This window comes from Eschrichtius robustus, chromosome 2 (assembly GCF_028021215.1).
Source record: "Eschrichtius robustus isolate mEscRob2 chromosome 2, mEscRob2.pri, whole genome shotgun sequence".
Lineage (NCBI taxonomy): Eukaryota > Metazoa > Chordata > Mammalia > Artiodactyla > Eschrichtiidae > Eschrichtius > Eschrichtius robustus.
This window is the reverse complement of record NC_090825.1, coordinates 152,249,201-152,272,876: the sequence shown is the minus strand read 5'-3', so window position 1 is coordinate 152,272,876 and position 23,676 is coordinate 152,249,201. Positions and strand designations below refer to the sequence as shown.

Here is a 23,676-nt window from a genome sequence, read left to right as displayed (position 1 = left end):
AATCTGAATTAGTTAATCTCAAAAAAAGTATTTTCCTACTTATTCAAAAGTAACTTTAAGCTACTGGATTTTCTTCCTTTCCTTAGCTTAAGAATATGACTTCATTTCTGGCATACCCTACATAATGATTCATCACAAGGTGTTCATGCTGAACACACCCAATATATGTCAAAAGAACACCACCAAGTCTCAAGACTAGGCTGGGCCCCCTTCTCATCAGTAATCACATGAACTGGACCCAGTTAATCAGAGTTGGTATAACTCAGAGATAATAAGTATGAAAGTGCTTTGAAAACCACAAACTGCCATATAAATATTAGAGAGGTGTAAATCAATGAAATGGATAGTAAATACCTGTACCAAATTCTAATATTCACCAGTATGGGTGACTATCACTGTTAAATTATCTCTTTCCAGGAAGCCTAATGCTAATAGAAGAAAAATATCAGATAACTGACATTTTTACATTGTGGTCTTAACATTTCATCTATAAAGGAGCTGCATATTTTAATCTTACTCTGAATTGCCAATTTTCTAAGAGTTTGGGGACTCTCAGGAGTAAAGTAAAATAGGATAAGAATGCCAAGAGAATTAATCAAGGTATAAATGGTATTTTGAATTTTAGGAGATTAGTACTCCACTGGTAAGTTATTCCATATGGACACTATAGAGTTTTCTACTATGCTGTTATTTAAAGCAAAGCAAGAACAGTCATCAAGACAGTATGGGACTGGCACAAAAACAGAAATACAGATCAATGGAACAGGGTAAAAAGCCCAGAGATAAACCCACTCACATATGGTCACCTTATTCTTGACAAAGGAGGCAAGAATATACAATGGAGAAAAGACAGCCTCTTCAATAAATGGTGCTGGGAAAACTGGACAGCTACATGTAAAAGAATGAAAGCAGAACACTCCCTAACACCATACACAAAAATAGACTCAAAATGGGTTAAAGACCTAAATGTAAGGCCAGACACTATCAAACTCTTAGAGGAAAACAGAGGCAGAACACTCTATGACATAAATCGCAGCAAGATCCTTTTTGACCCACCTCCTAGAGAAATGGAAATAAAAACAAAAATAAACAAATGGGACCTAGAAACTTAGAAGCTTTTGCACAGCAAAGGAAACCATAAACAAGATGAGAAGACAACCCTCAGAATGGGAGAAAATATTTGCAAATGAAGCAACTGACAAAGGATTAAACTCCAAAATATACAAGCAGCTCATGCGGTTCAATATCAAAAAACAATCAACCCAATCCAAAAATGGGCAGAAGACCTAAATAGACATTTCTCCAAAGAAGATATACAGATTGCCAACAAACACATGAAAGTATGCGCAACATCACTAATCATTAGAGAAATGCAAATCCAAACTACAATGAGGTATCACCTCACACCAGTCAGAATGGCCATTATCAAAAAATCTACAAACAATAAATGCTGGAGAGGGTGTGGAGAAAAAAGGGAACCCTCTTGCACTGTTGGTGGGAATGTAAATTGATACAACCACTATGGAGAACAGTAGGGAGGTTCCTTAAGAAACTATAAATAGAACTACCATACAACCCAGCAATCCCACTACTGGGCATATACCCTGAGAAAACCATAATTCAAAAAGAGTCATGTACCACAATGTTCATTACAGCTCTATTTACAATACCCAGGACATGGAAGCAACCTAAGTGTCCATCAACAGATGAATGGATAAAGAAGATGTTGCACATATATACAATAGAATATTACTCAGCCATAAAAAGAAATGAAATTGAGTTACTTGCAGTGAGGTGGATGGACCTAGAGTCTGTCATACAGAGTGAAGTAAGTCAGAAAGAGAAAAACAAATACCGTATGCTAACACATATATACGGAATCTAAAAAAAAAAAAAAGTTATGAAGAACCTAGGGGCAGGACAGGAATAAAGACGCAGATGTAGAGAATGGACTTGAGGACACGGGGAGGGGGAAGGGTAAGCTGGGACGGAGTGAGAGAGTGGCATGGACATATATACACTACCAAATGTAAAGCAGATAGCTAGTGGGAAGCAGCCGCACAGCACAGGGAGATCAGCTCAGTGCTTTGTGACCACCTAGAGGGGTGGGATAGGGAGGATGGGAGGGAGATGCAAGAGGGAGGAGATATGGGGATATATGTTTATGTATAGCTGATTCACTTTGTTATAAAGCAGAAACTTAAAAAAAATAAATAAAGCAAAGCAAGAAATTGGAAAAGTTTTCTTTAACCTTTTTCAACTGCGAGTCCATCTTCAGACACTCTTCCTTCTTCTGCTCCAAAGCAATTTCTAGTGTCTTAAGCCGTGAGTCCTTTTTCAGTCCTGCGGAAGCTAGGGAAGAAGCATGCTCTTGCAGATCCAAGAGTGAAGCCTAAAAGAAGCAACATACATCTAGAATAAATACTATTTATTAACAAAATGGAGATTTAAATTCTTAAATTTATTTTCCTGGTGGTTTGTAGTTTCTTTCCATTAGCATATACTGACATATTTCCATTTCAAGAACATGAAATACAGAACAACAACATTAGCTCTGGCTTTCAAGTTCTAACTAAAACAGAATGAATTCCCAAGAAATACCAACTGAATAGTGACTTAAAGAGCTCTACCAATACATATCCATTCCCACAAAATAAATGGAAGTAGATCAAGCTTTGTGAATGTAAGCAGTCAACCTTAGTAGCTACACTGACTTTTTTCTTCTCTTCTAATTTTGGAAGAAACACAAATTCCCATAAATTTTCCTAAAGATATTAGAAAGAAAACCCTGAGAATGTCCCTAAAGCTCATTATTATCTGATCACAAGGCATTAGGCATTTCTGCTATTTAGGTGACATCGACAAGATTCTTCAAAAGTAAAATCAAAGTCTATTAAGTCACCTAATTGGTCAACAATCATTTAAGATTTCTCTGCCAATGCTGAGGTGATCGTTAAGAGCTGATGTAAATAAACTGTCCTCCTTGTGCATATGCCGTTCGTCTATCAGCTTTCTCACCATTAGCACAGTATTTCTCCAAATGTAACTGGAGAAATACTGTTATTTTAGGATCTGTAAAACGTCATTAGCAAGTAAGAAGCCAACTCATAACAGTTGCAAGAGGTAAGAGGCAAGACTTAGGAAAGAAATGATTCCATCTACTATATCTCTGCAAAGCTGCCTGAAATAATCCCTGCTGTAAGAAGATTCTTTAAATCTTCCAACAGACCCTTTTTTTATACGCATTATGTAAACACCAACAACATATACACACAATGCACTGGCTAAGCAAACCAAATAATTCCATTTTGGTGATCTTGACCTCTTTCTCTGAGAGGTCGCCTTGCAACAGGCTGACTTTTTCTTTCAGGTCTTTAAGATCTTTTTTGTAGTTATCAATTTCCTCCTGCTTTTCTTGCTCATCTCGGTGCCGCTGGTCCTTTAAGCGTTCGATTGTCCGCTCCTGATAAGAGAGCACATCAATACATGAGAAAATTCCTTTCATACTTCTATCATATGACTGCAATTCAGCTTCTAGCTGATAAAATTTCACCCTTCCATCCTCCATTCAAAAGACAGTGATAGGTCGTTAATAATTGACCTTGTAAAGAATTCAACCTTCCAACCTATCTTGCCCTAACATACATCTGGTTTTGTTCTTTTGATTCCCCTAGGTTTCTTTTCCTATAACCTTAATTAGTATTAGATGTCCCTAGAGTATTCTTTTGGAATAATCTCATTTATTCAAATCCCAAGCAACAAAAAACTTATACATATACCCTAAGGACAATAAGTAGCAAATATTTCTTTTCTATATATAATTCACATGTTGCCTACAAAGCAATGGAAACAACTCACAACTCACACAGCAAACAGGAGGAGGTTGGAGAGATTATGATTTGTTGAGCTTAAAGCATAAAGAAGGATAAAGAAAAGAGAAACCATTAAAACTTCTGTCAACAGATACTCAAGAAGTTTGAAAGTTGAAGCAATTTAAGTACATTTATGGGTATTATTTCTGAATATATTCGGGGATCAAGCCTTGATCCCTGGGCAGGAAGCCTGAAACATTCTGAGTCCAAGAGGCTTAAGGAACAGTAACCCTATCCCTTAAAGAAAAAAGAAGAAGAAGAAGAATCCAATTAAAATGCCCCACCGAGAGTCCTTAAACCTCCTCCAAGACATTAACACTTGTCATGTTGGGCCACTTCTTTATTTAATCAACCATTCCTGTAAAAGCTAGGTTTGCTCATGAAGGCAAAATGAAGTGGCAAGGCCACGACTAGAAAAACAGCAAGTACACTGTATTAATAACTAAAACCCATGAATATATTAGATCCCAATGCGGCACAGTAAAAGAGAACTAATGTTGCCTCCTGATGGTCAGCGTCTGACATTCCCACATCACCGAATTCTAGCTGACCATACACATAAAAAGAAGATAGTAAACAGGGAGCACATGGCTGGTTCTTTAGAAACTTCAGCCACTGCCCTCCAGTACGGAATCCATCCTGCCTAGCAACAGGTGCTTAAATTGGCAACAACAAAACGAATCTTCTTTCCCTTACACTGGGTACGTCAGCAACAGTACAGGCAGCTCTTTTCCCTTTTGCCAAAGCGACTTCTTCTGTCTCCTCTATCAAGTCTCATCACTAAAGTGACTTTCAGATTAATGAGAAGGCAGAAGAAATGTGTCTGTGAGGAGTCTGGGCCAGTCACCCACCTTCTCGGCAAGGGCCTCCTCCAAAGTAGTCAAGGCGGTGTCAGTGTTGGTGGTGTCAGCCTGCAAGGATTTGACTCGCTCCTTCAAGCTGCTCATCTGCTTTTCCTTATCTCCAAGTTGCTCTTGGAGCTTTTCAATCTGAGTTGTGCACACACATTTAAGGGGGGGAAAAAAAGGAAATTCAGAGAAATACAAACAGTCACAATAAAAATCATTTTAAGTTGGAAACAGGTAGATCAGGGTTGTCAGTGTGTGCTCTGTGGAAGTAATTTAACCCTAAGGGTCTTAGAACTTCATGCAAAGCTTTAAACTGAGAACTTATAGCCAGAAGAGAGAAAAGACATACACATGGGTATGGTCATACATGCAGAGTCATAAATCTCTATAAAGAAATAAGGAAAGTAGCTAGGGAGAAAAGACCCAACATATAGGGATGGGGATAGAGGGAAGACCTACAGAGAGGAAAGCCATGAGAAACTGGATTACTTCCAAAGCAACAGTGTAAATGCCCAGAGAGATTCCTTTAAAAAATGCTGAGGGAGGACAGCAAATTGAACAGCTGGATGCTAAGAAAAACAAATCAGCTGTAAAAAGGAAAAACTGTTCTTAAATTTATTTATTTATTTTTGGCTGTGTTGGGTCTTCGTTTCTGTGTGAGGGCTTTCTTTGGTTGTGGCGAGCGGGGGCCACCCTTCACCGCGGTCGCGGGCCTCTCACTGTCGCGGCCTCTCTTGTTGTGGAGCACAGGCTCCAGACGCGCAGGCTCAGTAGTTGTGGCTCACGGGCCCAGCTGCTCCGCGGCATGTGGGATCTTCCCAGACCAGGGCTCGAACCCGTGTCCCCTGCATTGGCAGGCAGATTCTCAACCACCGCGCCACCAGGGAAGCCCGGAAAAACTGTTCTTAAATGCTAGTGTTCAAGTTAGGTTTTTATATCATCTTTTATTTCAACAGCAAGCATTTTCAATGAAATTTATTATTATAGTTATTCATTCCTTCATATACCCTAGTACGCATTCATTTACTCAAAAAACTACTGGTGAAGTCTCTATTATATGCCAGGCACTAGTGACACAAAGAAAAATGAACAGACCCATTTTCATTATAAGATGGGAAGGGGACTTTATGTACCTGAATCCAAGCTATGGATGGGCTTCCGTGCCATTCTAACGAGCACACATTTTACTCTAGACAGACGGGGACTATTAGGGACTTTTAAGCAAAGAAACAGTCCGGTCAGTTCTGTATTTCAGACTGATAATTCTGATAGCTGTGGAGAAGATATTCAATATCTAAGGGGAGTTACGTAGAGACATGAGAACAGCTAGGAGATCGTATCAATTCAGGTAAGAGAGTTTGGAAACTAAGTGAGTTAAGAGAGATGGAAAATAGGGGATGGGTTTGTGAAATAGTGTGGAAACAGCATATTATCACTAGGGAGACTCCCGTACACACAATGAAAAATAGTAAGCAAAAATATGGAGGAACTGTAGAGAGAGATTCTTAATAAGCAAAAGGAAAATAAGTAAGACAACTATTCGAAAACTCACAAACTTCATTCTTTCATTCAGCTACGTGCCAGGCAGTTTTCTAGGTGTTGAGGATATAGAATTAATCCAAACAGACAAAAATCCCTACCTTCAAAGAGCTTAATCCTAATATGATAGACAAGGAATGAATGAATGAAATGAACATAGTATGTAGGATGGTGATAAGTCCTACAAAGAAAAATGAAGCAGGAGAATATAATATCATCGTCTACTCTTGAACTAGCTGGTTTATTTCACATGGCTTTCAAAAAGCAACATAAATGTTATCTGCTTTGGGACGACTTTCTTGCTCTTATCCCCATGACAATAAGATGACCACAGTCTGTATGCCATCACACATGAACAAAGTATTGATCTACATACATACATATACACATCTCCCATTCTTTTCTCTATCTATACATTTATCTCCATTCTTTCATCTATCTATACATTATAACACGAATCTCCAACCATATTGTTATTACTCATTCTATACACATCTCCACAAATAGACTGGATCTTACTCCTCTACCCCAGCTTTGTATCTTCATATCTGGCACACATCAGGTCTATAATAAATTCTGGTTCATTAGTCAGTAAATAATACATAGGCTTGGACTTTTATAAACTGTATTTAGGCATACACATAGACTTCTGCCAAGAAAAGAACTACAAAAGAACCTAAATCCAACCTTCAAATAATTCCTGCATCAATCAATTTAATATAAGCTCTTTAAGGGTCTGCTTCATTCCAAGCAGACCCTTCCAAGGGGAAGAAAAAAAGGTCCCTCTCTACAGTCCCTGAGAATTCCACAGCAGAACAAATAAGCTAAGCAAAAAGATTCAGCGAACTCAGAACAGGGAACCATGAGTACTGTCAGGCTTGGATTTTCACTCTTTAACGAAGGAAGAATCCTACAGGTGAACCACTGCAACTGGCTCCAGTCTTTTCCATGCCGATAAAGTCCAAAGCATACTGTGAGAGAAAAGACCATCACATATGAAAAGCATTAGTTTCCTTTAGTTTAATCAGACACTCCTATTGGAATCTCATATGGATCAATACTTAGGTAAATTCACAACCACTAAAGAGATTCTGCCACTTAAAAATCTAGTACTCCATAACATACAGAAGGCAATGCCCTGGTGTTTACATATTTAACCAGCTGTGCGGGTCATCCTAGTTGCTGACATATAAACCTTACACACACAAAAAAGATATCATTCTGTTGATTAGACTTTTTTACCAAGAAAGAGCAGTACAACCACCTTTTTTAAAAAATAAAACTTCATAGAACCAACCAAGTTTTACATACAAGAAACCAGAGATTTGTTTTATGAGCCCACCTAATATACAAACAGCCCTTACATGCATAATAAGGATTATACCCTTCTTTCTCCTCCATCATCAGCATCTAAGAAATAATTAAGATGTTAACTGTTAACAATTCCACTTGTATAATTTGTATGTAGTCCAACTATTAAAGGGATCCATTATTCTTTGCCAGCAAAAACAAAAACAAACAAACCAACCAACAAACAAAAAGACTTTTCCTGATATACTCAGGATCAGAAGCTACTAAACCAGGTAAAATCCCCATTAACAAGTTCTCCCTAAGCTACTTTCTTACCCAATTAGCCAGCTGTCTAAACTGTTGAGTTGGAGGGGAGGAAGAGGATGGCTATTCCTGGAGAGCAGAAACAGCCATTCCACGGTGAAGAAAGGGCAGCGCTCACTAGAGCTGTCTCCTTTGGGCAAGCTGCTATCGGCAAGGAAGACCTGCAGTAGATACAGATATGTGCAAACCAGCTGCAAGAGCCTTAACCCAAAAGAGGCTCTGTGTGGTGTGTGGGAGGATGGGTGTGTACAAAGCACTTTCCCTTTACCCAGCATCATGATGGACAGCAGCTGAATCCTACTGAAAACTCCTTTTATATATCCTCACTTTGGTTGAGACTCAAAATTGTGATTTTGTGATCAAGGCTCTCTGGGTTCAGACGTTGCTAACCAAGGGGTGTATGAATGCTATCATATTAATCTTGCCATTATTCTCTTCTTTTAACTAATCCAATATAGAGGCTGTGAAAACTGTTCACCCTAATAGTCCCATATCACACCCTTTCAGTATTTACTATGCAATTTCTATAAACTATATAGTGGAAATCCCATTCTATACCAAGTTCAATTATCCACAGGATCTAAAATACACTATTTACAAAAGCTTTGAATACAACAGCTAAAAGAAAAACTGGATCAGTTATGCACATACTCGACTATTAATGATAAAGATGACTGCTTCAGAATCATGCTAAGTGGAAAAATACTCCTTTAAACATGCTCAGAATATCTACCCAAGAAAAAAACTTACCATTTTGTAGAAACAGAAACCACAGAATCCCTAAAATGGCAATATGATAAAAACAACAAAAAATTACTCGTGATGGGGGTGGTGGAGGAGGCGGCGGCAGTGGTGACAAGAGGCACCACTAACACAGAGAGTGTGGTATGTATCAGGCACTGTTTTCAGAAATCTATGTATATAACAACTATTGAAGCTCCGCCACAAGACTATAATTATTAGGCAATCTAGCTCCAGAATTCTACTCTTAATCACTGTGCTATAAATAATATGTTCTATGATGGGGGGCGGGGGGGGAAAAGAAGAATCACACAAAGATGTCTCAAGCATCTTTCCATAAATGATTCCTTGTTATTAAGTAGTGTTTATCAATAAACACAATGTTATTACTACGGTCACATAAGAAAATATTCTCCCCTACAGAAAGCAAAGAAGGAAGGGTGGAGGTACCAAACCACTGCCAATGCAGAAGAGCATCTTCTATGTACTTCCGTGTATAGTCAAACATAACACACTAAAGCTGGTGGGCAGAACCAAAGGTACTTGATATCAGGATCAATATCATGATAGTATTAAGACAGTCTGTTTGGCCTTTCAAGGGGTAGAAGGAGGCTAGTTTATTTATACACACGGACTAAGGAGCACTTAACAATAGCTAAAAAAGCTTTTCTTCTTTTACTTTAATAACTTATACTTAGCAATACTGAAAATTAATAAAAAATTGTTGCAGAAAATAATGTATTTTATAATTCTATGGGCTCTTCCTACTTTATGCATAACCGATCTGTATTAAGAAGAAATCATTAAGCAGCTATTAACATGTATTCAATTTCTGCATGAGTAAAATTGTGCAAAGATCGAAGGAATTGGTGTTTAGTCTATATTATCTGTGTCCCTGGTGATGAATAGGGAGGGGAAGGGTCAATCAGGTTTATACATACAGCCTAAAATCATAGAGAAGAACTAAGAGTGAAGAATTCAAGAAGGAAACACTTTCTAAATAACTATTTAGAGAAGGAAGGCGTTTTCCTTAAAATGACCTCTCTAATTAGGGTATAACTCTGTTAACTGGGCTAGAAAGAAAATCGAAATAATTATTATATGATACAGAGCCTTTCTTCTCGTACAATTTTTATTTTACAAAGAGAGAAAAACCGATGAAAGAGGAGGAAGACTAACGCAGAACGCATGCTGCACGTGAATCCATCAAATCTGCACACCAGCTCCACACTGGCACAGATTTCTTAACATCTTTTGTTTTGGTTTTTATCAGCATTGCCAGTTGTCAGAAACTATCATGGTTCAACGTGGGTGATTTATTCCTAGTCAAGTGGAACTGACTGCTCTGCTGCTGAGGCCCTAATCACTGAGCAAACGTAGAAGGGACTTCCTACAGGATGTAGTTCTAAGGACAAGAAATCCCAAAATACTCCTTGCAGTCACCTAGCTACCTGGAACATCATTTAAAGGAAAGAATTTTTTGGATGATGCCTCCACACTTGTTCTAAGCAGCCGTCAGTGTCAAATGTTATTGTGGAAAGCAAGTTACTCAGAAAGGCTCTGACCTTTACCTTCTTGGTTAATAATACCTCTCAGTATCAGTGGTAAAAGTACAGTCTGGATGAACTGGTCATAATCAGCTGGCAAAAGAGACCTACAGTAATCAATGGAATCTAAAAAGGAAAAATTCACTAAGTCCCCTGATCTACGCAATTGTCTGTCTACCATCCTGCAGGCCTGTGAAATGTACTAACAAGGCACAACTATACTTTACCAAAATGATCAGGGTTTGCCCAGACTGTACTGGTCTCTAAATTTTACTTGTCCAGTTATGTGTTTCCAACGATTAGAGGATACAAGAGCAACAAAGTCATGTGGAACTCTAAGCAGTGTTTTAAACACAATTTAGGTTGTTAAAACTCCCACATCTATATTCTCAATGACTGTTTAGGGTCTTTAATAAGCCCAGCAAAGATTCTGGCTGACACAACCAATTATTTCTTTGGTTGAGTTTCCCTCCCAATTGTGCTATTCTCTCATCATATAAGTAATGGACGGATTACCGTGATGAATAAATAGCTAGCTATGTCCCACTGGGCAAGTTACTTGTTCTTTCTAATTACCTACCTACAAGACAAAGACCACTAATATTCCTTTCAATTCTAAAATACAACTGTATTCTTATGATGGGAAAGACGAGAACATTTAAAAAGTAATAAACTTCAGCAGAGTACTACTGTATTTTATCTTAAAAACTGTTCAAATTGAACTATACAGGAAGTATAGGTATGACCTTTAGGAAAATACAGAGTCCATTGCTCCGGTTAGATTTTATTAATTGCTGGGAGGGAAAGTAAGTTCCTTGATAGACTTGCTCATGGTACAGATAATGGAACTAGGGACCTCTTGAATTAAAATAACTGGATAATATGAAGCAAAAGCTGGTGAGACCAAAGGTCACACTGCTAGTCAAGATCTGCTTGGTAGACAATTAAGGAAATGGCTCAAATACTTCTTTTTATATCTGGCAGGCATATATAAAAACTTGACGGATATTCATATGCTAAAATTGCTCAAAAAAAAAAAAAAAACAACAAAAAGAGGACCCATAAACCCACGGTGGCTGTCCTTGTGAAGCAGCGGCAATGATGAGACTGTACCTAGGACCTCAATTCACACCTATACGAATGGCATCCCTTGAAGGTGTACGATAACAATAGATAGAACACTCTTAGATCTAATAGTTCACTACATTTTAGTGATGAAAGAACTCAGTATTTTTAAGTAACTAATTAAAGCAGACACACTAGGCTTAGTTTCTGCCCATCCCCCCACAAAGAACCACTATTCTTTGTATTACTTATTACCAATAACAAAGTCGGGAAAAATCAAGTACATAACAATAGAAGGCTAGCTAAATTAAATATGCTCTATCAACCATTACAGTTCATATACTTGATGATTAATTAAGGACATGCAAACTTCTTTATTATATAACATTACATGAAAAAGAAAAGTTATCAGAATGTACAATATTATCCCAATTTGAAGGAAAAGTTTATTTTTACATAGAATTTTCCTTGTTATACCTTTTCCACATTTTTCAAATATTCCGAATGGACATACATGATTTCAATGATAATGACAAAAGCAATAATTTTCTAACTCCTATCTGAGAAATCTCAGGATTTACAAGAAATATGATTAGGATCATGATAAGAGAGATTCTCCTAACATATGCACTTACCAACATGGGAAATCTCTAGGGGTTTCTGTGGGACATGTGAGCGTTTCTATTTAACCCACACCTTCCACAGGTTCATACTGTGGGACCAAACCAAGCTGTCAGAGACTTGGGGGGTTTTCCGCAATGCCAAAGGAAGACTGAGAGATAACAAATGAATCCAGAGAAACCAAGACTTGCAAAACCTATTTGAAATATAAGGTCCAAAGGAAACAGCAATAGGATGCTTCACATATTTTAAGTCTAAATTCAAGTTCATCTCACTCAATTTTTATTTTAGCCAGGCCTTCTTTTATGGCCTGAAGTAAGCTAACTTGTACTAAAAGTCAATCCTAGTGTGACAAGGCTGGGTTTCCCAAGAAGCAGACCTTGAGACAGATTTTATTGTTCAAGAAATTAGAGGGTGCTCTTGGGATCAATACCAGTGGAAAGGAAGTTGGGGGGGCGGGGAGCATGATGGTGCAGAGGGAGAAATTAGGCTGCCATGAAGTCCCAAAGGATTCAGACAACCCCATGGGGAGCTCTGAATCTGCGATGACCTTTCAGAGTTGCCCCAAGTCAGGGCAATGGATTCAAGCCCTTGTACCCTACAAGGATCAATCATCGGATACCAATGGGAAGGGATGTGGCCTTGTACAAGGTAGGTCTCTTTAGCCAACGCAATCTCCACAGGGGATACTTCCAGCACCTGGGGGAATACATCCTTCAACCCTCAGCAGGGATCTGGGTCACTCATCACAGCATCCATTATACCCAGCAGCTATGTATGCTCTTTCTAGTTAAATAATATTTAACATGAAATTGTAATTGCTCTCAATTTATGCTGTATTTGAACCATATACATAATTTTATGGCTTTGTAAAACCTAGAGACCCTTGTATCCCAACTTGATTGTTTCACCAATGGTGGGCATTTTGAAGCAGGAGTTCAGGGATGGCCTTTAAGGTGTGTCTGACATCCCAGTCCACACAAACGAGCCATGTGCATTTTTACATGAAGAGCACCCACAGCTTTCATCAGATTGTCAAAAGGGTAGGAGAAAAGTTACAAATCATTAATTAGTGGCATTCTTTTCAAATACCCACAATATTTTCTAAAACGAATAGCCACTTCACTTAAAATTGCTTGCTTAGCTGTTTTACAAAGATACTGTGTTACCAAATTTGCTGTGTAAGAGTTTGGCCTGGTTGGGATGCAGGGAGAACAGATCCAAACAACAGTTCCTCACCTATATGCAATGGAAGCCCAAGAATCTTATTAAATTTAGTAAATTCTCCTTGGTCAACTTGAATGATTTTTCTAATCTGAAAAACCCCTGCAGGAAAAAAAAAGTGTTAGGAGAAAAAAGTAAGGAGGTCTGGCAATTACAGGAAGATAAAACAGATAAAGGACAAAATACACATCTGATGCTGGAAGCTCTTTTCTGGTGAGGGTGTACATATCGGTATGGCAGAGAGAAGGAAGAGCACAAAAAGCTACTTCATCAAAGTTTGATTTAATAATTTCTTCAGGAGGTTAATTATTCCAACTTCTCAACTAGAGTTGACAGGCACCTAGGCGTCTATCCAAAAACAGGCATTCCCACAGGTGAGAATGCAATGCAAGTTAATTCATGCCAAATTATAAGCAGTTTTAAGCAGAAGAAAATATTAACTGTGCTTCAAAACTCTGATCAAGCATTTTTTTTTCCAAATCCTTTGCCTCTTTCTAGATATTTATCTATGTAATATTTATACTCTGACAAGTTCCTGCTACAAGGTCTCCTGAGAGACTACTAAGAACAACCTTTGTCCCAAAAGGAATCTGACCCTTCCATATTGACTTGTTAATTACCATTCTTCAAGTTTAAAATATGTTTTCAGTCAAAACAGAAGTCAGGGCACTCCAAACTAGAGCTTGCAAGACTCTGAGAATATTAATACGGCATACGATTAATAGGAAATGGACACATCACATAAATCCTCAAATTATTCACGAAGCTACTTAAAAGTCCAAAGAAATGATGTTTTAATAAGAGTCAAAATTACTTCTGTGTTGTACAAAGCATTACACTATAAGCCTTTGAATGCTTCTTGTTTATATTATACCCTAGCACTTGAAAATAAAGCATTTATCCAAAGGCTATGTTCTCTCAGGTCCATTCCTATTGCCTCCATGATAATGGTGGTAGAACAAGTTTCTACATCTCTCCAGGTGAAAAATACAAGGCTCTTTAAAAACACATCCACTCTTATCCCAGGAATGCAAGATTGACTCACCATACAAAAATCAATCAATATAATGTACCATATTAATAAAGAACAGAAACCACATGATCATCCCAATAACTACAGAAAAAGCATTTGACAAAATCCAACACCTCTTCATGATAAAAAACACTCAATAAACTAGGAATAGAAGGGAACTTCCTCAACTGGATAAAAGGCATCTGTAAAAAACCCAGTTAACATCATACTTAAGGTGAAAAATGAAAACCTTTCCCCTAAGATAAAGAACAAGACAAGGATGTCCACTCTCACCACCTCTATTCATCATTATACTGGACAATTAGGGAAGGGCAATTAGGGAAGGGCAATTAGGGAAGAAAAAGAAATAAAAGGCAGCCACATTGGAAAGAAAAGGTACAGCTACCTCTATTTGCAGATGCCTTTATCTTATACGTAAAAATACTAAAAAATCTAAAAATACTAAAAAATCCACTAAAACACCATTAAAGATAATAAACCAATTTAGCCAAGTTTCAAAAGCCAAGACCAATAAACAAAAATCACGTGTATGTCTTTACACTAAAAATAAATAATCTAAAAATGAAGTAAAGAAAATTCCATTTACAGTAGCATCAAAAATAATAAAATATTTAGGAATAAATTTAAAGAAGTGCAAGGCTTGTAAACTGAAAACTACACAACATCAATGAAAGAAACTAAAAACAACCTAAATAAGTTAAAAGACATCCTGTGTTGATCAGCTGAAAGACCTGATGTTGGGGGGAGGCGGTTACTTCTTTTTTTGGACGCCCAAAAGCCAAAACGATCTTGAAAAGGAACAAAGGTAGAAGATTCACAGTGTCCAGTATCAAAACCTACTACAAAGCTACAGTAACCAAGACAGTGTGATGTGGGAAACAGACAGACATATAAATTGATGGAACAGAACTTAAAGTTCAGAAATGAACATGTGTGTCTATGTACAACTGATTTTTAGCAATGGTCCCAAGACCATTCAGTGGGAAAAGAACAGTCTTTTCAACAAATGGTGCTGGGACAAATGGATATCCACATGCAAAATAATGAAGTTGGATCCCTACCTTACACCACATACAAAAATTAACTAGGAATGGACCAAAGACCTAAATGTAAAAGCTAAAACTATAAAACTCTTAGAAGAAAACACAGGAGGAAATCTTTGTGACCTTCACTTAGGCAATGGTTTCTTAGATATGATGTCAAAAACATAAGCAACTAAGGAAAAAACAGATAAATTGGACTTCATCAAATTTAAAACTTTTGTGCATCAAAGGATGCTATCAAGACAGTGAAGAGATAACCCAGAGAATGGGAGAAATATGTGCAAATCACTTATCTGATATGGATGGAATCTCCCGAATAAAGACTTTCTAGAACTCAATAAAAAGACAAATAACTCAATTTAAAAATGGGCAAAGGGGGCTTCCCTGGTGGCGCAGTGGTTGGGATTCTGCCTGCCAGTGCAGGGGACACGGGTTCGAGCCCCGGTCTGGGAGGATCCCACATGCCGCGGAGCGGCTGGGCCCATGAGCCACAATTGCTGAGCCTGCGCGTCTGGAGCCTGTGCTCCGCAACGGGAGAGGCCGCCACAGTGAGAGGCCCGCGCACCGTGATGAGGAGTGGTCCCCACTTGCCGCAACTGGAGAGGGCCCTCACACAGAGGCGAGGACCCGACACGGCCATGGATGGATAAATAAATAAATAAATAAAAATTAAAAAAAAAAAAATGGGCAAAGGATCTGAACAGACATTTCTCCAAGGAAGATACACAGATGGCCAGCAATTACATGAAAAGACATTCAACGTCATTAGTCATTATGGAAATAGAAGTCAAAACCACAACAACATACCACTGCACACCCATTAGAATGGCTATTTGAAAAAGAAAAATAACTAGTGTTGGCAGAAATGTAAAATGGTTCAGCCGCTTTAGAAACAGTTTGGCAGTTCCTCAAAAAGTTACAGGTAAAGTTAACATCAATTCCACCCCAAGATATAAACTCAAGAGAAATGAAAAACGTATGTTCATACAAAAACTTGTACATAGATGTAACATAATCATTATTCAAGTGGAAACCACCCAAACGTCCAGAAACTGATGGATGGATAAAAAAAAAAAGTGCTATATTCATTACAATGGAATATTATTCAGCCATAAAAAGGAATAAAGTACTGACACTTGCTACAACATAATGAACCTTGAAAACATTAAAGAAGCAAGACATAAAAAGCTACTTATTATATGATTACATTTCTATGAAATGTCTAGCATAGGCAAATTGATAAAGACAAAAAGTAGGCAGTGGATGCAGAGTAGAGGGGTTGTGACAGGTATGGGTTTCTTTTTAGGGTCATGAAAATGTTCTGGAACTGGACAAAAGTGATGGTTGCACAACCTTGTAAGTATACCAAAAACAACTGAATTATATAGTTTAAATTAGTAAAGTTTATAGGATGTGAATTATATCTCAACTAGGGAGGAAAAAAAAAGCATCAATCCAATTAACCCCATGGTGCTAGCTTTAAAAGTCAAGGTTCCCCCCTCCGCCCCCTCCACCCAGGGGTTTTTACAACCAAAAAATGTTTCTAGACCTTGTACAATGCCCCTTTTGAGACAAAACTGTCCCTCCCTTCCCCATTAAGAAACACTGATATAAATGGAATGAAATTATAATCTATTAATTTGAAGCGTCAATCTTTAAAAAGCATAGTTTCTGTGACAGAATAAGAAAACAGAAAAAATAAAAAGTCAAGGTTCCCAATATCCATCAACGAAGCGTGAAACTACTCTAGTACTGAGATTTATCTGGCGTTATTCCCCAAATAACACAAATACAAATAACAGTTTAGTCAAGTTTCTCTGTTCCTAATGGACTTAAAAATTCTCTTGCAATCACTGTGTCATCCATGCACATACTCAGTCTGACGCGCTTCTAGATGGCGTCTCTTCCACGTTAGATCACTCATACGCAAAAGTTTTCATCTAGACGGTTGTGCTGCTCACCTATGATGATCTCCAAGTTGAATACGTAGCATTAATTCACCTTCTGCTGTCAGCCTGCCCTTTCCACACACCTTATTCCTCTGTACCCTTTTCCTATCAATTATTTTCATACCCAGTGATAATGCCTCAATTGGGTAAAACAATTTAAAACTGTTTAGAATTCCTTCTGGTTTGAAGTGACTTCTGTTGACAGCAATGGATGACAGTAGAAGTCCTATGAATAAGCGATTAAAACACTGAGCAGAACATGGAAATATACAAAAAAGTCATACGACAACAGAAAAGAAAGTGAGAGCTTTGTTACCATACCACACAAACAAAATCTCGCCCTCACGGTCTCAATCCTTTATCCAACATTTTTATTCAGCCGGAGCAGATATTTTGCACAGACGGCCGCAACAGTGTCTCCGACTTCACGTGCTTTTTTGTAAGTGGCTTTGCCACTCCTCCAGTAAGACGTGGAGTATTTTCCTTGACGCTCCCGCCACCAAATCAAGTTAGGTCCTGTGACTACTGTGACCAAAAGAGTACAGACAAAAGGAATCCCCTGCTGCTTCCAAACCAACTCCTAGCGCAACCCTTAACTGGCCACGGAGCCACGGAGCCAGAGGCCAAGGAATACCCAGGCAGGATGTACGCAAATGAAGAAACCATCCTGGTAGTGGGTCACCCAGCTGCAGACACCCCCAGCTGTCACCAAACAAATTAGGGACAAACTACGCAAGAGAGCCCTTCCTGAATTCCTGATTCACAAATAAAATGACTGTTTACTCCACTAAGCTTCAGCAATAGTTTACTATGCAGCGGGAGGTTTTCCTCCCCCGTCTATCTTTACAATGCTATTGCTCTTTCTCTTTTAATCACTGATATCGAAAGTGTATTGTTTCTAGATTATCAGAAGGTAGGGATGAGGCATGTTGTGCTTTCTTTTATTGTTTTTACTTTTTGGAGAGGGGTGTTCTGGAAGAGGAGGGATGGTGAGAAGGAACATATCGTAATGAAAAGGTATTTTGTAACAAAGTAAACTAAGATCCTCCCTTTTTTAGGGAATAATTCTTCAATCATTGTAAGATGCCACTTGTATAATACCAGCATCATTTAAAAAGTTATCTGCTGACAAATGGAAGTTAAACCAGACTTTGGAAGTTCAACTATCTACCCTCCTTAAGGTTTACTTGAAAAAGTGAGGGGAAAAAAGTTACATGAAGCAAAGTAAATCCATATGGAGCATATTCCCCAGCAGAAAAGTTACCATCAATCAGACTTCATTTACTATGCACTGTTTTTTCAATAAAATATTTCAAGAATTTAGCTATACATATTTTCCACTGAGGAAAAAAATTTTTAATTAAACTGAGTTCTATTAAAAAATAAGAAAGAAAGAAAGAAAAGGGAAAATTCTAATGCCTAAGTATATTAAGTTTCCAACTTAAAATCCAATTAGGGCCTGACCTGCTCTTCTTTCAACTTAGCTTCATTAACAGCTGGCTTGTGATTTAAAAATAATATTTAGAAAACATTACAATTAATCCTTATTAAAAATAAAAGCACAATTTTTAAAATATTAATTTTCTCAGAATAAATTAGTAAATATTGTTTTCAATGATAGAATATATTCTTTCCATTTTATGATATGGAAAAGGTGAAGAAACTAACATGTCCTTAAGTCAAGACTCTACAGCAAACAAATAGAGTGTATAAAGAACCTGTTCTTTCTGACTTCCTACCGAAAACAAAATAACAGGAGACTTAAAGAACCAATCTAGGACCACAAAAAGGGAAAACTTTCTAATTCAATTATCAGTTAGCTTTCTGCTACTGATAAATCTAAACTCTAAATACCAAAACCTAGGAAACTGGAGATGCAGGCAAGGTGAAATAAAGAGAAGTTACAGAAGCATACAAGGGAAAGATGATAACGCCTGCGTCAGCAAATTAAACGCCAAGCTACATTACCATTTATAATCAATCAAGCAAGAAGCTGTACAATTTTAACACAGATTCTGAATGCAGCTCAGATTCAAATGCTCAATTACACTTTCCAGGTGAGTGATTTATTATAAAGATAAGAAATTTACTGTAACACAAAACTACTTTAAACCATAGCGGAGAGCCCTGGAAAGGAGAGGCCGGTGCTAATCCCATTGTACTGCATGCTTGGCCATCTGCTATTGTCTCATTTCATTCTCTGAGCGCAGGGCTATCCCCGTGCATACAAATACATATACTACCTAGAAAGCTGGAAGCCTATGGGCAGGCAGTGGTGGCCCAGACAGACCCAAAATCGGCCCAGAGTATGTGATTCACCATCCAGCCATTCTCAAAGCTGCTACTATTTTCAGAAAACAAGGATTTTTTAATGCATATTTAATATGCCAAAGTAATGCCAAAGTAATACATTGTTTCCTGGTATTCTCCTTAAATAGTAAAAGAGTTAAATATTACTTAAACTTACAATTATAAAGTAACATTTGTGAGAAAAATGATAGAGAATGCAGATGCCAAGAACAAGGAAAGGATGAAAGCAGAGTTACCATCTGCTCTTCCTTATGGAATAAGTGGATAAATCAAGAAGCAAAATAGGGACCTCCCTGGTGGCGTAGTGGTTAAGAATCCGACTGCCAATGCAGAGGACACGGGTTCGAGCCCCGGGAAGATCCCACGTGCCACGGAGCAAATAAGCCCGTGCACCACAACTACTGAGCCCGCGTGCCACAACGACTGAAGCCCACAAGCCTAGAGCCCACGCTCCGCAACGAGAGAAGCCACCGCAATGAGAAGCCCGCGCATCGCAACGAAGAGTAGCCCCCGCTGGCTGCAACTAGAGAAAGCCTGCACGTAGCAATGAAGACCCAACGCAGCCAAAAATAAATAAATTAAAAAAAAAAAAGCAGCAGCAGCAAAGTAGGTTAAGTGTTGCATAGAATTAAGACATGTCTCCAGGGACTTCCCTCGTGGTCCAGTGGTAAAGAATCCGCCTTACAATGCAGGGGATGCTGGCTCGATCCCTGGTCAGGGAACTAAGATCCCACATGCCGCAGGGATAACTAAGCCCATGCGCCACAACTGCTGAGCCCGCGTGCCACAAACTATAGAGCCCACGAGCTCTGGAACCTGCGCGTCACAACTACAGAGCCCATGCGCCCTGGAGCCTGCACACCACAGCTAGAGAAGAGAAAACCTGCCGCCACAACTACAGAGAAGCCCACGCGCTGCAACGAAAGACCCTGCGTGCCTCAATGAAGATCCCGCATGCTGCACCTAAGACCTGATGCAGCCAAAAGTCAATTTAATTAATTAATTCAAAAATAAAAAGACATCTCTCCAGGAAAATCTCAAGATCCGCCTGTAAGGTTATACTTCAATATACCACCGCAGGGTAAATTTCTAAAGTTTCTGATGCAAAATCTGCAGGGCCAGGGGAAAGAAAAACTGAATTCTATTTATCAGTTTCCTAAATAAACTAATAGGACAATAAAGATGAGTATATTCTCTGAAAACCTTCTCATTATGTAAGAAATGGGAATAATTTTCCCAGAGACCAGGTAATAGGAGACATCATAGTAAGAAAGAAAAGGCACTGAGAGACAGAGCTCTACCAGAAATTTTTAGGAATCCGTATTACAAATGTATGAAGTACAGAGGTGAAATTCCAGGGCATGACCCTCTGGAAAGGACACTATTCCCCTTTTTCATTCACACCGCTCTCTCAGCTTGGGACCTCGTACCCCTTCCCCATCTGCCTAGCAAACTTTCACACACCTTTCAAGACTCGACTGCTAAGACTTCTCTTAGACTCCTTTCACACAAGGTCAAATCTGGAATGCCTTGCTTTGTGCCCACTGTACACCATTTGTATGGTAACTTCTTTAACTGCTACAACTCTGAGACTCTGAGAGCAGAAACCATCCTCTCTGTGTACTTAGCACAGTGCCAGGTGCACAGCAGAAGGCAATGCTGACTGCATGAATGAGACAGCTGAGGACGCCTGGGAAGACTGGGACGCCCACAAGAACATAAAGTGACTGTGCAACTATAAATGCACCCAGTAAGGGGGGAGAGGAGAGAAGCCAAGAAGATTCCAGTGTATAGAAATAGACACACTGCTTAGAAAGCTAGGCCATCGTGTACATCATCACGTGGCTCACATCACTCTAAGAAGGAATTATACAGAATGATAATGAGTCCAATGGACTCAGATTTTCAAGACAGATTTCTTCTGGATGAAGAACAGAGGAGAAAATGGATTTACAAAGGAACTGTACTGTATAGCACAGGGAACTCTGCTCAATATTCGGTAATAACTGAAATGGGAAAAGAACTTGAAAAAGAATAGTTACATATATATGTATAATTGAATCACTTTGCTGTACACCTGAAACTAACACAACATTGTAAATCAACTATACTCCAATATAAAATAAAAATTTTAAAAAAAATAAAAAATAAATTAGACCTGCCAACAAACTGGGATTACCAGAAAAAAAAAAAAAAAATCCTACAGACAACAAAAGGAGGTCTTAGAATTGTTTGGATAAACGTATCAATCTGGTAGAGTTTTCTTACAATATACCACAAAAGTCTTTTCTGAGCCTATGCAACATTTTATCACCTACATGGACGTATAAAGAATATATTCATGGGCATCCCCAGTGGCGCAGTGGTTAAGAATCCACCTGCTAATGCAGGGGACACGGGTTTGAGCCCTGGTCCGGGAAGATCCCACATGCCGCGGAGCAACTAAGCCTGTGCGCCACAACTACTGAGCCTGCGCTCTAGAGCCCGTGAGCCACAACTACTGAGCCCGCGCTCTAGAGCCCGCGAGCCACAACTACTGGGCCCACGTGCTGCAACTACTGAAGCCCGCACACCACAACTACTGAAGCCCGTGCGCCTAGAGCCCGTGCTCCACAACAAGAGAAGCCACCGCAACGAGAAGCCTGTGCACAGCAACAAAGAGTAGCCCCCGCTCGCCGCAACTAGAGAAAGCCCACGCGCAGCAACAAAGACCCAACACAGCCAAAAATAAATAAATAAATTTACTTTTTTTTAAAAAAGAGTATATTCATAAGGGTTGAAGGCATAAAACTGAAGGAGATAAACAGACTAAATAAATCAAGTTTCAAAAGATTCTCAAAGATTAGAGTCATTGGCTGAATTTAGCAAAGTAAAATGTAATAAGAACAAACAGTATTAACATCTATTAGTATATGCATGGTATATAACACTTCATGGGTTCCAAGGTGCTTTTATACACATTACATCATTTAACAACCCCCCCAAAGTAACTATTATACCCTGTCTACAGATGAGGAAACTGAGGGTTAGTGAGTTTTCCCAATACCACATTTCAGGGAGGGCCAAGAACAGAACATTAATCACCTTCTAATCATCTCTCTTGCAACTAGATCCAAAATTCCAAAGAGTACAAGTATGGAGGAAAAATGAGTGTAGAAAAACAACTGCCATCAGAAAAATTAATCAGGGCAAGTAAGAATAATGGGAGGAACAGCAATATTTCACCGAGGAAAATAAGATTTGGGGGCTGTCAAATACAGGCTCCCAATATCTAAAAAATCATCCTGCTGAAGGAGGATTATTACACTTGTTCAATACGGCCCAAGCTAATCTTAACCAGCAAATACGATAAGTAGCCAAATTCTGGTTCAAGGAAAGAGGGTCAAAACTGTCCAAGCCATTCATGCATCTTAATTGGACATATCTGACCATAAGCTGAATAAATCCATTTGCCAGACTTTGTAGGAAATTTTAATCAAACGAACAGCTGGGCTTTATCAAATGAGACTCTACATCAGACATTGTTTCAAAATATACAAATAAACTTCTAGAGGAAGGTGGTTCTAATTTCACAATTATAAAATTAGGAATGAATTTAAAGTAAAACACAGGAAAAATTCTTTCTCAATGAAGATAGATATGTAGGTACAGAGAAGGTTTTTTCTAGGCATTTTTATTATTCATATTCAAACAAAAGGGAACATATAAAGTATATAATAAGCACCCATGTACCAGCAAATTAAACAGAAGTAAATCTGCCTCCAGGTATTTTAAATATATTTCAAATATAAATATGTATCTGTATGTTATGAAGTATATTAAATTACACACAAACGCATTACCCATCGTAAGAATGAGAATTACCTGAACTACTTAAGATACTCATATATTCTTCCTTATCCCAACCCTCTTCCCTTCCCTATCTCCAGAAGAAATAACTTTGCTGAATTTTTATCCTAAATATTCCCTTGCCCTAAAACGAAAAGAATAATATATTCCACTGTGTGACTATACCACAACTTACTAACTCAATCATTCTGTCAATAAACATTTGCAAAGTATTTCCTCAGTTCTGTTTTGGTTTTTTCCTTAATCCAAGCAAGGTTACTATGAGCATTCTTACATACATCCTGGAGTTCATCTACAGTATATGCATCTGGCAGGGTACCCTTATGTTTAGTAAGTGCTTTCCAAAATAGTTGTACCTATTTAAAAACCCAACAGCACTGTGTGAGAAATTCAGTTGCCACATTTACCAACACCTGATACT

At 38.4% G+C, this 23,676-nt stretch overlaps 1 protein-coding gene and 1 long non-coding RNA gene across 2 annotated transcripts in view; one reads left to right on the top strand and one right to left on the bottom strand.

Annotated features, from left to right (window-relative positions):
• LOC137759769 (ELKS/Rab6-interacting/CAST family member 1-like) overlaps window positions 1-23,676 on the bottom strand; it is a 186,402-nt gene that overhangs the window by 40,386 nt on the left and 122,340 nt on the right. The window contains 3 exon segments of the mRNA XM_068536384.1: window positions 2,252-2,392; window positions 3,323-3,463; window positions 4,724-4,861. Coding sequence (XP_068392485.1) covers window positions 2,252-2,392; window positions 3,323-3,463; window positions 4,724-4,861 — 420 coding nt within the window.
• Window positions 1-23,676, top strand: part of LOC137759771 (uncharacterized) — a 118,456-nt gene that overhangs the window by 55,895 nt on the left and 38,885 nt on the right. The window lies entirely within an intron of this gene.